Consider the following 12,616-nt stretch of genomic DNA (forward strand, 5'->3'; position numbering starts at 1 on the left):
GCAGACAGCATATGAATGGGTCTTGTTTTTTTTTTTTTTTAAATCCATTCTGATATGTGTCTTTTGATTGGGGCATTTAGCTTATTTACATTCAGGGTAACTATTGAAAGATACGGATTTAGTGCCATTGTATTGCCTGTAAGATGACTACTACTGTATATTGTCTCTGTTCCTTTCTGGTCTGTTACTTTTAGGCTCTCTCTTTGCTTAGAGGTCCCCTTTCAATATTTCCTGTAAGGCTGGTTTGGTGTTTGCAAATTCTTTTTTGTTTGTCCTGGAAGATTTTTATCTCTCCTTCTATTTTTAATGATGACCTAGCTGGTATAGTACTCTTGGCTGAATATTTTTCTCATTTAGTGCTCTGAATATATCATGCCAGTCCTTTCTGGCCTGCCAGAGCCCTGTGGATAGGTCTGCTCCCAATCTAATATTTTTACCATTGTATGTTACAGACCTCTTGTCCTGAGCTGCTTTCAGGATTTTCTCTTTGTCACCGAGACTTGTCAGTTTTACTGTTAGATGATGGATGTTGACCCCCTTTTATTGATTTTGAGGGGGGTTCTCTGTGCCTCCTGGATTTTGATGCTTATTCCCTTCAACAAATTAGGGAAATTCTCTCCTATAATTGGCTCTAACATAACGTCTGCCCCCCCTTCTCTCTTTCTTCTTCCTCTAGGATCCCAATTATTCTAATATTGTTTTATCTGATGGTATGACTTATCTCTTGAATTCTCCCCTCATAGTCCAGTAGTTGTTTATCTTTTTCTCACCTTCTTGATTCTCCATCCTTTGGTCTTCTATATCACTAATTCTCTCTTCTGCCTCATTTATCCTAGCAGTAAGAGCCTCCATTTAAAAAAACTTTTATTAATTTTTATTTTTTTTAATGATTTTTTAAATTTACTTGACAGAGAGAGAGAGAGAGAGAGATCATAAGCAGGCAGAGAGGCAGGCAGAGAAAGGGGAGAAAGCAGGCTCCCTGCTGAGCAGAGAGCCCAATGTGGGGCTCGAGCCCAGGACCCTGTAATCATGAACTGAGCCAAAGGCAGAGGCTTAACCCACTGAGCCACCCAGGTGCCCTAAGCCTCCATTTTAGATTGCACCTCATTAATAGCTTTTTTGATTTCAACTTGGTTAGATTTTAGTTCTTTTATTTCTCCAGAAAGGGATTTTATTTCTCCAGGAAAGGATTCTCTAGTATCTTCCATGCTTTTTTTGAGCCCATCTAGCACCTTGATAATGTTTATAATTGTCATTCTGAACTCTAGATCTGACATCTCACTAATGTCCATATTGATTAGGTCTCTAGCCATCATTATTGCCTCTTGTCCTTTTTTTTGAGGTACGTTTTCCCACCTTGTCATTTTATACAGATAAGAATAGATGAATGAGAGAACAGAATATTAAAAGGGTAGCAACAACCCCAGAAAAATATATGCTAACCAAATCAGAAGAAATCCAAAACTGAGGGGGTGGGGAGAAGGAGAAAAAAAAAATATATATATATATATATATATAGACTGGTAAATAGAACAGAGCCACACACTTGATTTTGGGTGTATTTTGGTCTGTTAGAAGAAACTGCCTCCCAAAATTTGAAATAAAGAAAAAGTTACATATATACACACACACACACACACACACAAAATTAGGGTAAACACAATGAAGTGATGGAATATGACTGTAAAGATGAAAATTTAAAAAGATTCTAAAAAAGGAATTGATAAGATAAGAAGTTGGTTGAAAAAAGAAAAAAAAAAAGGAAAGAATGTGATCAGGCTGGAGACTAAAACAAAACCGTGTGCTAGATTTAGGGTATATTTTGATCTGTTGGAAGAAACTATATCCCAAAATTTTAAAGAAAGAAAACTTAAGTGTATACAAAAAATAAGGTTAAATACAATGAAAAGATAGGATATGACTATAAAAAGGAAAATTTAAAAAGATTTTTTAAAAAGGTATTGATAAGATAAAATAGTTAAAAATGTTAAAATAGGAAAGGAAAATTTTTGAAAAATGGAATAAGAAAAAAAAATAAAAAAAATTTAACTTTGGAAGACTAAAGAATCATGGGGAAAAAGCCATGAATTCTATGTGCTGTATTCCCCTAGCTCAGAGTTCCACTGTTCTCCTTGATCGGTGAACTTGGTCTTGACTGGATGTTCTTGCTGATCTTCAGGGGAGGGGCTTGTTGCAGTGATTCTGAAATGTCTTTGCCTGAGGTGGAACTGCACCTCCCTCGCCAGCGGCCAGGTTAAGTAATCTTTTTGGGTTTGCTATCAGAGCCCTGAACACTTTCCGTAGAGCTTTGGAGGACGGGAATGAAGATGGTGGCCTCCCAATCTCCGGCCTGGATGAGCTGAGAGTTCAGGGTCCCACTCCTCAGTACACCCTCAGAGAAAAGCAGTCGATCCCTCCCATCTTCCTGGTCTCCACCCGCACTCTGCGCTCACTTGGCCTATGACAGCACTTCTATCTTGGTGCATGGACCTGTTTGGAGTCTCCAAACCCAGTAGATTTCTGCCGAGTGCTCCTGTGCCACCCCCCCCCCCAGAGGAGGAAGGAAGGAGTCTCTCTGGATCTGCCACTTGTGTGGTCCCTTCTTGAAGGGCAGTGGCCCAACTGGGTCTCAGATCTCAGTGTAAGGTAACCCTGAACTGAGAGCTCACTCCTCGGCTCCCTGCTCTGGCTTCCCTGTTCCGATACCTGGCAGCTCTGCCACACTCAGACACCCCTAGTCTTTCTGCTTCCCTGTGGGTCCTGAGACCACACTATCCCTGTGAGGGCTCCACCCCCGCTTAGCCTCTGGAGTGACGTCCCTCGGTGGAGCAGAGTTCTAAAACTTCTGAATTTGTTCTCCACTGCTCCACTGCTTGTGGGGAGCCGGCCCCTCCCCCAGTGGTCTTTCTTCCTGTATATCACCTCGGATTCACTTCTCCACTCGTCCTACCTTCCAGAAAGTGATTGGTTTTCTGTTACTAGGATTGTTACTCTTCTTCTCTTCAGTCTCCTGTTGAGTTTGTAGGTGTTCAGAATGGTTTGATAACTATCTAGCTGAACTCCTGGGACCCAATGATATTTCGGTCTCCTACTCCTCTGCTATCTTGCTCCTCTTCTTCTCTTGAATTTATTTTCATTTTTTCTATGAAACATTACTCCCTAGAAAAATAATGGCTGATTTTAAATTTGCATTTCAGATAACAATGAAAAAATTGTTTAGTGTATGTATGTTCCAAATATTGTGTGGGACATATTAAAAAATCATTGGCTGTTTTCTGGAAATTCCATTTTAACTGAATGCCCTGTATTTTTATTTGCTAAATCCGGGAACCCTAATTAAATACTACCTATGTATACATATTAACAAGATGGGAAAATTTCTTGCTATAGTCCAATTCAGTTTACAAAATCTGATCTTCTCTCCTACTTACTCTGGTCAGCTCTATCTTTCCAAATTTGCTAGGGTCAACATTAACAGCATACAATTGCTCAGGTTACTTAGTAACTGGGTTAGTGACTTTGAACCCCCAATGAACTTCCACCTAAAAGGTACTGCCAATCTCGTTTCTGACTTTTTTCAACATCTGTGGTACAGTTTGAAACAAAATGGAGCCACTTAAAAACAGTTTCTCTTCCACTTATGTCCATTTCATAACAGTTTACTGTACCTTTCTCCTAGGTTCTGACAGCACTCTGTCAATGCCATTTAGCACATGCTGGCGTAGGTCCTGTTATTGCCAGCTGTTGCTTTTTAAGTTTAAAAATTCTTAGGAAAACAAGTAATGCTTCCTTTCAGAATATTGGGTTTTGAGTGAATAGGATATCTGTTTGGAAATCTTCCCTGAATGTATTAGGACCAGGGAAGTAGTTATTGGTGGACCCAGGGGAGCTCCTATCCTTGGGAACCTGGCAATTAAAAGATGAAGTCATTCATCTATATCAATGTTTCATTTGCTGCAAAGGTTCTGGATGCTCTTTATCTTCAGAGGGTCCCAAGGACCAGTGTTCCTGAGCTCATCTCAGAAGTTGTGGGGCTGGGAATTGGGAAAAGAAAGGTGATAATTACATTGCACTGATAATGGAAGGGGTGTCTGCTAGCATAAGAAGAAGTGGTAAAGTGCCATATAACTTGGAGACATTCCCGTTCTCAAAACTGTGCATTTCCAAAGACAGCCCAACCCAGAGAAAAGCTGTGTCACTGCCCAGTACACTGGACCTGTGCTCCTCCTCACTCTTCCAAGCCTTTAATCATCCTCTATTTGCTCTCTTTGTTGCAGATCATGAACATATGAAGAACATAATTGCTTAAAACCCCCAAGTCATCTGATATTGATAGTGTACTGAGGCAATGACATAAATGTCAAACCCATTCAATTATGAATCTGTAGCCTATTTTACTAGGGTTAAAAAATAAGATCTATTAGGACAATGGCTAGAAAAAGTGTCTGTGGAATGCCTTTATGCTTACCAAAATTGATGCTTCAGTTTTTTTTTTTATTATTAATTCTATTTTATTAAATTTTAGGATATGTAAGCTTTTATTCTAAGGAAATGGTGATGGGAATATTTAACTCTTTATCATCAGATTGCTTTCATCAGATCAGTCTTTGGTTACTTCCTATGTAAGGGCAGGAGAAGAATCTCTAGAATGTGGATATGAGTACTTAATGATTGCCTGTTGTGGAATATTCTGGGGAATTTGGTGGTTCTCATGTGCTCTGAGAAGAGAGCCAGGTTCTTTCTATATATCTACCCTGCCTTCCTCAGCTTTAACTTCAGTTTTTTCTGGGCCCCTCATGGTCGCAAGATGGCTGCCAGGAACAAGAGTAATCACATGCTTTCTTGCTCTTATTCAGCTGGAGGAAACACAAACCCAAGATCCAAACCCTTCCTTCTGACAAAATTACATGGCTGTTTTATCCCAATTTTGTGAGTTATAGTATTAATTTTTAACTTCTTATAGTAAAACTTATTGCTTTTGTCATTAAGAAATCCTGATCAAAGTTTGAAAAGTAAAGTGTTATCAGTTTTGTAGAAGATTTTTTCAAAAAGCCAATAGTGTTTCCAATCTTGCATGCTCTTTCAGAATCTTGCCTCCCTCCCATATCAAGAGGTAGAATCTATTTTCTCCCCCCTCCCTCGGAACTGGGCAATATTTTGCTACTGCATTGACTAATAGAATGCATTTTGAATTTTGTGCTGGCTTCTTTCTCTTGGGACAGACTTTGGGCAACTTGAGACAATAGAGAAGTTTGACCCCATGAAGCATCTCTGCTGGACAGGCATGAGGAGATAGTTCACAGAATGCCTGAGGGGCTGCAGCTCTTCCTGCTCCCAGCTACTTGAGTTTTCCCAGCAGAAGTGCTAGATACTTAAGTGACTGAGCCTTTAAGTGGCTCCAACCCAGCCTTCGCACCTCTGTGGCTGATTCTGAGTGGAATGGAACTGAGCTGTCTTCATGGAGCCCCGTCCAGACTGCAAATTCTTGAACAAAATAAATCCTTTTCTCTCTCTTTTTGAAAAACCACTAACTTTTGGAGTGGTTTAGTTCAATTGTTCAATTGTTATGTGTATGATTTGCAACTGTATCCTTCATAATTAAGAGTTAGTCATATACGTACACACAGTCAGTGGTATTGTGATAATTTTTCCATTCACGAAAAGTTAGTTCATGTAGCTCAAGTTCACTTTTCACATGGTCAGTGATTTGGGTTTAATTCCCATAATGGCCAGTTCACATTCCTCCGCTCTGTGACTTAGCTGTGTGGTTATCTCATAGCTGTCTGCTCTTTAGTATGAGAGCATAAAGACAGGCAGCCATTTGGAAATGGGTGCCAGACTTCTCTGCTGAGCTGGTCACTAGGGGAGGCTGTGGTCATGGAATAGACATGCTCTCGAACTAGAATTTCTGAAAAAAAGCATCTTGTTGGCTCCACGAAGTTCAGGCTTAAGCAGGTTGGAGCAGATGGAGGTGGATGGGATATTAAGGACGAACATCTGGAAGTGAAATCAATGGCAGCAGTAATTGACATGGGAGGCACTGGTTGTGTAAGATGTAAGATGAACCAACAGACTGTGGGATCAGCAGACAGCCTTCCTCTTGGACTTTGGAGTCCCACTGCCTGAGACATGGTGGGACTAGTGCTGGGTAAAGGGTAGATCCTGGGGAATCAGGCTTTCCTCCACCTCTGGCCCCTTTGCTTTATGGACTCCTGATCCCATCTGAAGCGACTGCTGGAAGGTCACCTTTCTTCAAAGAGGCATCCTGGTATTATGGTCTTTAGTAGAAAAGCCTCAATTTTAGGTCCAGCAGCAAAATTTGCCAGCTACATGATATCACTGCATCTTACTCCCCTCATCTCAAAAACAGGGCAGGTTGTATTAAGAACCTACATAGTGGTAGTGGGTAGGACAAGCTGAATGACCATTAAAACACAGTGAAAGCAAGAAAATGCTGCACGCAAGGAAGGGTTTGTTTTTAAACCATTTGTCTGAGCATGGGCCCTTGCTTTACAAGTTTCCAGTGCTATCCTGAAACAAGCCGTCATTCCATTTGTGACTGTCTCAGGCCAGAGTCTCATCACAATCAATAGCTCATTGCCAAGCTTCTCAGGCTTCTGCTCCCCTCCCCGGTATATACCCTCCCTAACCTGCTATTGGAACAACACACCAAGGCCCTGCATGGTCTCCAAATTACCATACTCAATGGCTTCTTCTCAGTAGTCTTCCTCCTTGTCCTTCTCTGTGCTCACCAGTGACACTTTCTACCCTCTTCCTATGACATTCTCTCTGATTTTGACAAGAGTGCACTGGTCTTGTTCTCCCCAAACCCCACCTCCAATATGCTATTGTGTCCTTTGGCATCGTGCTGGTTGCCCATGAACTTTCACCATCCCCAGCATGGTTGGGAACTTGTCAGAAATGAAAATTCTCAGCCAGTCCCAGCCCTATCCAATCATATACTGAATGTTTGAACACATTGCTCAGATGTACTTCAGGTGATTCTGATGCCTGGTGTGAGGGCCACTGATCTAGACTTTACCTTTACAACCACCATGCACCCCCAGAGAGTCTGCAAAGATGCTGTGAAAAATCTTCAGAGTTTCTGTAATATGGCTTTCAGGAGCCTCAACTTTGTTTGCAGCTTGACCTCTCTCTCTCTCTCTCCCCAAGCTCCCCCTCTTCCTCATTTTAAAATTAATTTTGTTGCACGTTGTGCCCTGTCAATTTCTCTATACTTTCCACATCTTTTTGGCTCATGTTCTTCCAGAAATGCTTCCATTATTGCTCATCAGAAGTCTATCCATTCTTTAAGTTCTAGCCAAACACTGTCTTCTTTTTGTGGTGTTCTCAGGTCACCCAGCTGGGAGTGCATCCTTGTGCTCAATTGCAACAAGCATCTTGTACATTGCACTGGAGCTGTGGTTCTAACTGGGGCTGCTTGAGCCCCCCAGGGGATATCTGGTAGCATCTGGAGACAATTTTGATTGTCACAACTGCAGATGGTGATGTTATAGGCCTCCAGTGGGTCGAGGCCAGAGATGCTGATAAGTATCCCACCCTGCCTCCCACCTTTCCCCCAAAGAATTATTCAACCCAAACCCCAAGAGTGCATTGGTGGAGAAATAGGTCTGGAGCACTATGTATATCTTCTACCATCTCTCACAATGGCTGTCAGCACCACCTGGGGTGACAAGTCTCTCTTATGTATGCATGTTCTAATAGAGTGCCAGGCACATCATCAAAGCATTTGTCTTCATTTTATTGAGGAACCAAGCAAAGACATACTGTGAAAAAGTGTTCAATGTGTGATGCTAATGAAGCCATTGTTGGAGTTCACGTCAAGAATTCCATTGTCTTAAGATTAAACTCTTAAGACCCCACTTTCACCATTTCCTAGTGTGCTTTGTTGGTTTGCTTGTTTTTTTTTTTTTTTTTAGTTCCTTCTTCCTCTATGGCTGATGAGACAGTAGGTGCCGCCTGGTGGCTTGTTGTGGAACTGACGGGAGACACTGAGGTCAAGCATCTGCCTTGCCAGACCTGAACTAGGTGTTTGTATTAGTTCTCTGGTTTGGAGAAGATGTGAGGTCATCGCTTGGGAGCGCGGTCATTGTTGTTTGTAAGTAACTGGAGGTCTTGGTCTCTCAACTTTGTAAGGCCAAGGATTATCCCCACATCTCAGATCCCTCTTCCTGTTTAACTCTACATGTTACAAAACAGTATGTTGCCTTGAGAGGAGCTGATGTGCATAAGGTCTTCCAACGAGCTCTGTCCAAGGAATGGAGACCATCACATTTTAATGAAGATCCTGACCTGAGAGCTGCCACTTTCCCTTTGAAGGGATCGAATCATCAGTTGAAAGGAAATTGGTTCTCAAAGAGGAGCTGAAGTAAGTGGAAGAAACAAACCAAAGGAATTGAAATTTATTTTGCTATTGAATTTAACATTGCTTTTTTGGTAACAGCTGTTTTCTGTAATATATGAATCTTGCTAGTATGAAATGAGTCATCAGTGGTTAACCTTCACCTAGTTGGCACCAAGTGTGACGTGACATTCTATGTCACCCTATTTCTTATAAACCTGTTTGATATTTTATTGTCAAACTCCCAATTGATAATTTGGATGAAAGCATTAGTGTGTGGTATGAAACCTGAATCAATATTAAAAGATCTTATTTTTAAATATTAATATCATTCAAGGTGGTAATAGTTTAAGTATTCCTTTCATCAGTCCCTGGTGATCAAAACTCTCAAGTGAAAAAAAAATGGGTCTATTTTTCATACATAATGTCAAGATTTTACAACCTATTAAATGCATTGGGTGTATGTATATGGCCCACTACAGGGATTGAGAGGAAAAACATTTCTAGTTCCTTTTCTTCCTTACTTTGCTCTGAAAAACACCATTCCCATCTCAGTAGAGAATTCAAGATCTGGAGGCTCTTGTAGACCCAAGAGGCAACTACTTGCAGAGGGCCAGGGGTGGGGTGCAGGGTGTCGGACCTGGTCACTTTAGTACCATGTAAACAAAAACAAAAGTTTCTTGCCACTGCAAGCTTTCATCCAATACAGCCCTTGTTAGGAATAACAAATCACCAGCTGATCAACCTTTACTACCAAGGGAGCCTGTTGGGGGCTTTAGGTCATTTCACAGTTCATGTGACATCTCATCGATCTGTCTAGGATCTGTCTACCTACCTATCTCTCATATATCTAGATCATCTATCACCTTCTATCAATCACTTCTCTCTCCTTATTTATTTGTGTGTATGTATACGTGTATGGATGAAAATAAGAGGATTGCTTTGAATAACAGCAAACATTTTTCATTTTCTTCCTCCTACTTCTACCTCTGAAGCCAGAGGCTCCCAGCTGAATTGGTCATCCCAGCCCCACACAACGTGCCATCAGAAGAATCATGGGCCGCAGAGGCATCTTTGGTCTTCCCAGGTCACAAATGCAGGGAAGGCATGGACTCAAAAGCATCAAGGAAACATGAAATTCCTGCTAGAAGGACATTTTAGGACATGTAGTAATTCCCCTGTGCACAATCCAGCCAGGAAGGAGTCTCACTGTTTTCTTTTGGACAAGTTCAATGAGGTTACGCATGAGTCCTATCTGCCTTGATGAACTTCACTAGTTCATTCTATGACACGAATGAAGTGGACACATTGTTCTCAGTGCTGTAGATTTCTCTCTCTCCACGGGGGCTGGAACATTCCTGTGAGGGAACCCACCAAAATGTGGAGTCCTGGAGGAAATGGTGCAATAAGGTTCAGCTTGCTGGTAATTTGTAGGAAAATTCATATGTAAATTTCCGCCTCTTGCTCTATTCGGGGAAATTAGCTTTTTGCTTGCAAAAACACACATGAGCAAAAAAAATCTTTTGATTGTTGTTAAATTTGGGGAAGGAACCGCTGATTTTGGACTTAGAGCTGAATTAAGCTGTGTAGCGTGAAGGGGAGCAAGTTTTAAAGGAAGATGGCAGCCAATTTCTTTTGTTATTTAATTTTTATTTTTTCCAAGAACAGTTAACATTTACTTAGGCACCTATTGGCCTCAGTCACTTGCATCTAGAGAGCAAAGCTAATTTACCCACAGCCCGTGTTCTTTTAAATGGTTAGCCTTATTTCTTAGCTCTGTTAACCACTAGTCTAACATTAGCTTCAAGTTCAATTTTAATAATCTAATCCATAATGGTCCACTGCTCCCTGCCACATGAACAAAAAGTTTGGGGGTAATAAGGCGAGCAGCTTACATTTTCTGTTGATACTTCAAGTAATTGGCCCCAAAGTGAAATTATTGAGTTGGCCATGGTTTATTGTGTTCTGAGGGCATAAAACGTGGAAGGAAATGGACCTGTAGAAAGAGGTGGTATCCAAGAATGTGTGAATGTGTGAAAATCCTATAACTTCACTTCAACTGGCCTAATATCCTGAGTCACTAGATGGTCAGAAAGTAGATGCAGTACAAGAGGAACAAACCGATGTACATTGGTACCAAAAACCAGAAACAAAGCTTGTACAAGATGAACAGCGGATGAAATAGCTTCTACCAAAATAAAATCTCACACAGGTCCTTTTTACACATACGAGGACATACACACACCCACACGCGCACAGACACACAAGCAAGAATGTGTATTTTGTAAGATAGGTCCTTGGAAATAGACATTCTTAGCAAATATGGATGACAGATCAATTGTAATTTATTTTCTTTTAACACTGTATCATCATAAAGAAAACTGGTATAAATGAAAAAATCTATTTCAAATATCTACATCTAAAATTTTAGGCAGTGAAAAAGCACTTTGTTGACAAGGAGTGTGGAATGATGGATGTTAATTGTCAGAAACTGCTGAATGCCTTGTTTAGTTGCCACGAACAAATTCACAGATCAGAACGAACAATACTGCTAAATATTCCTTTTTTTCCCATTTTTTTTGTTAAAACATACTGGGAGAAAGAAAAGAGAAGAAAAACTGGAAATCCATACATCTTTCAAAAGTTTGAAATCGAAGCAATATTTAGAACCGTAGATGAGGAAACACTACGCATGGTAGAATATACACGATGCGTTTTTCTCCTTTAATCTGTAATGTACATCAAATACTTTACAACAATGCATTAACAAAAGGCAAGAAACGTCTTGCTGTACAGAGGAACCCCAATGCAACTTGAAGCCTAGAATCACAACGGATGAAGAGAGAAAACAAAGCGTGAGAAGCTGTTCCTCTAACGTGTGTGAACTACGCCGCCCCTTGTGCTTAACGGTAACCTTCACGCCCCACCACCCCACCCGTCTCCTCTGCTGCCTTCCGCCACGTTCAAGGCAAAGCACTTTTTTTTTACACCACACCCTACAGCTCCAACTAGAAAGGTGTTGTACAGTGTCCTGGTCAGGATCACTCCAGCTTCCTACTGACTTCCAAGCTAACGTTCGGTTCATTTAGCTTTCTAAAAGAGCTCATAATAGGTCCTCACTGGTTATCACAGCCTTCCTACGAAACAGGCTTTAACAAACTAAATTTGCAGGGGGGAAAAGAAAAGCAATGTCTTGTGGTATGCATGCACATGCATTGTTCCCGGAGAGCCTCGCGCCGCCCGCTCCTCACACCCAGGAGTCGGGGGAGGCGGGGTAGTGGCTCGTTTCATAGTTCAGTTCACTGTAGGGACGGGCAGCTGAGTAGAAGTCGACATAGTTGCCAGTGGACTTGAGTCCCAGGTGCATGGTGTACTCACTGGCGGGAGCGCGATGGTGGACTTGGTCCTCGAAGAAGGACTCGTCGTAGTTTCTCGTGGAATTCTGAAATGGCTGGTAGGTCTCGTAGTCTTTCCTGCTGGGCTCCTGTGGGACGGGCTGTGCTGGAACCTGCACAGAAAAGAAGATCCAGCTGGGCTGGTTCACTCTCCCCGGACACAGCCTCCCCATGCCCAAGGTGCTCGAGCCTCCCAGGAAGGCTGGGCCTCCACCCTCGCGACCACCAGCACCGTGTGTCTGCAAACACTGCGAGCTGCTAGTTGCCCTTCCTTTCAAAAGTTGGTTCCTGGGTCCACACGCCAGCATTCTTGCATAATCTTTATTAAAAATTATGATTATGCTAAAACAGAACATGGAATTTGCCATTTCGACTGCTTTGAAATGGACAATTTGGTGGCATTCAGTACATCTGCGGTGATGTGTGCCCATCACCAGTATTCGCTTCCAGAACTTTCATCACCTCACACAGAAACTTGACACCTATGGAACATAACTCACCACTTTCCTCCTTGCTTCAGCCCGTGGAAGCTGTCATCCTGCATTCTGTCTCTGAATTTCACTACTCCAGACAATTCAGAGAAGTATTTAGTATGTGTCTTTTTGTGTCTAGCTTCTTTCCCTTACCATAATGTCCTCAAAGACCATCCACCTTGTAGCATGGGACAAGATTTCGTCCTTTCTTAAGGCTGAACAGTATTCCACTGTATCATTTCACTACATTTTGTTTATCTGTTCACCTGTTGATGGCCACTTGGGTTGTTTGCTCTGTTGGCTGTTGTGAATAATGCTATAATGAATGTGGGTGTTCTGGTACCTGTTGGAGTCCCTGCTTTCAGTTTTGGGGGTATGTACCTAAA

General features: G+C 41.7%; 1 protein-coding gene across 1 annotated transcript in view; it reads right to left on the bottom strand.

Moving 5' to 3' along the window:
* Positions 1–11,609: 11,609 nt before the first annotated feature.
* LOC111153440 (catenin delta 2) overlaps positions 11,610–12,616 on the bottom strand; it is a 1,010,962-nt gene continuing 1,009,955 nt past the window's right edge. The window contains exon 22 of the mRNA XM_022512459.1: positions 11,610–11,870. Coding sequence (XP_022368167.1) covers positions 11,610–11,870 — 261 coding nt within the window. The remainder of the gene's footprint in view (positions 11,871–12,616) is intronic.

Source organism: Enhydra lutris, unplaced genomic scaffold (genome assembly GCF_002288905.1).
Source record: "Enhydra lutris kenyoni isolate GAN:26980312 unplaced genomic scaffold, ASM228890v2 scaffoldscaffold32, whole genome shotgun sequence".
Lineage (NCBI taxonomy): Eukaryota > Metazoa > Chordata > Mammalia > Carnivora > Mustelidae > Enhydra > Enhydra lutris.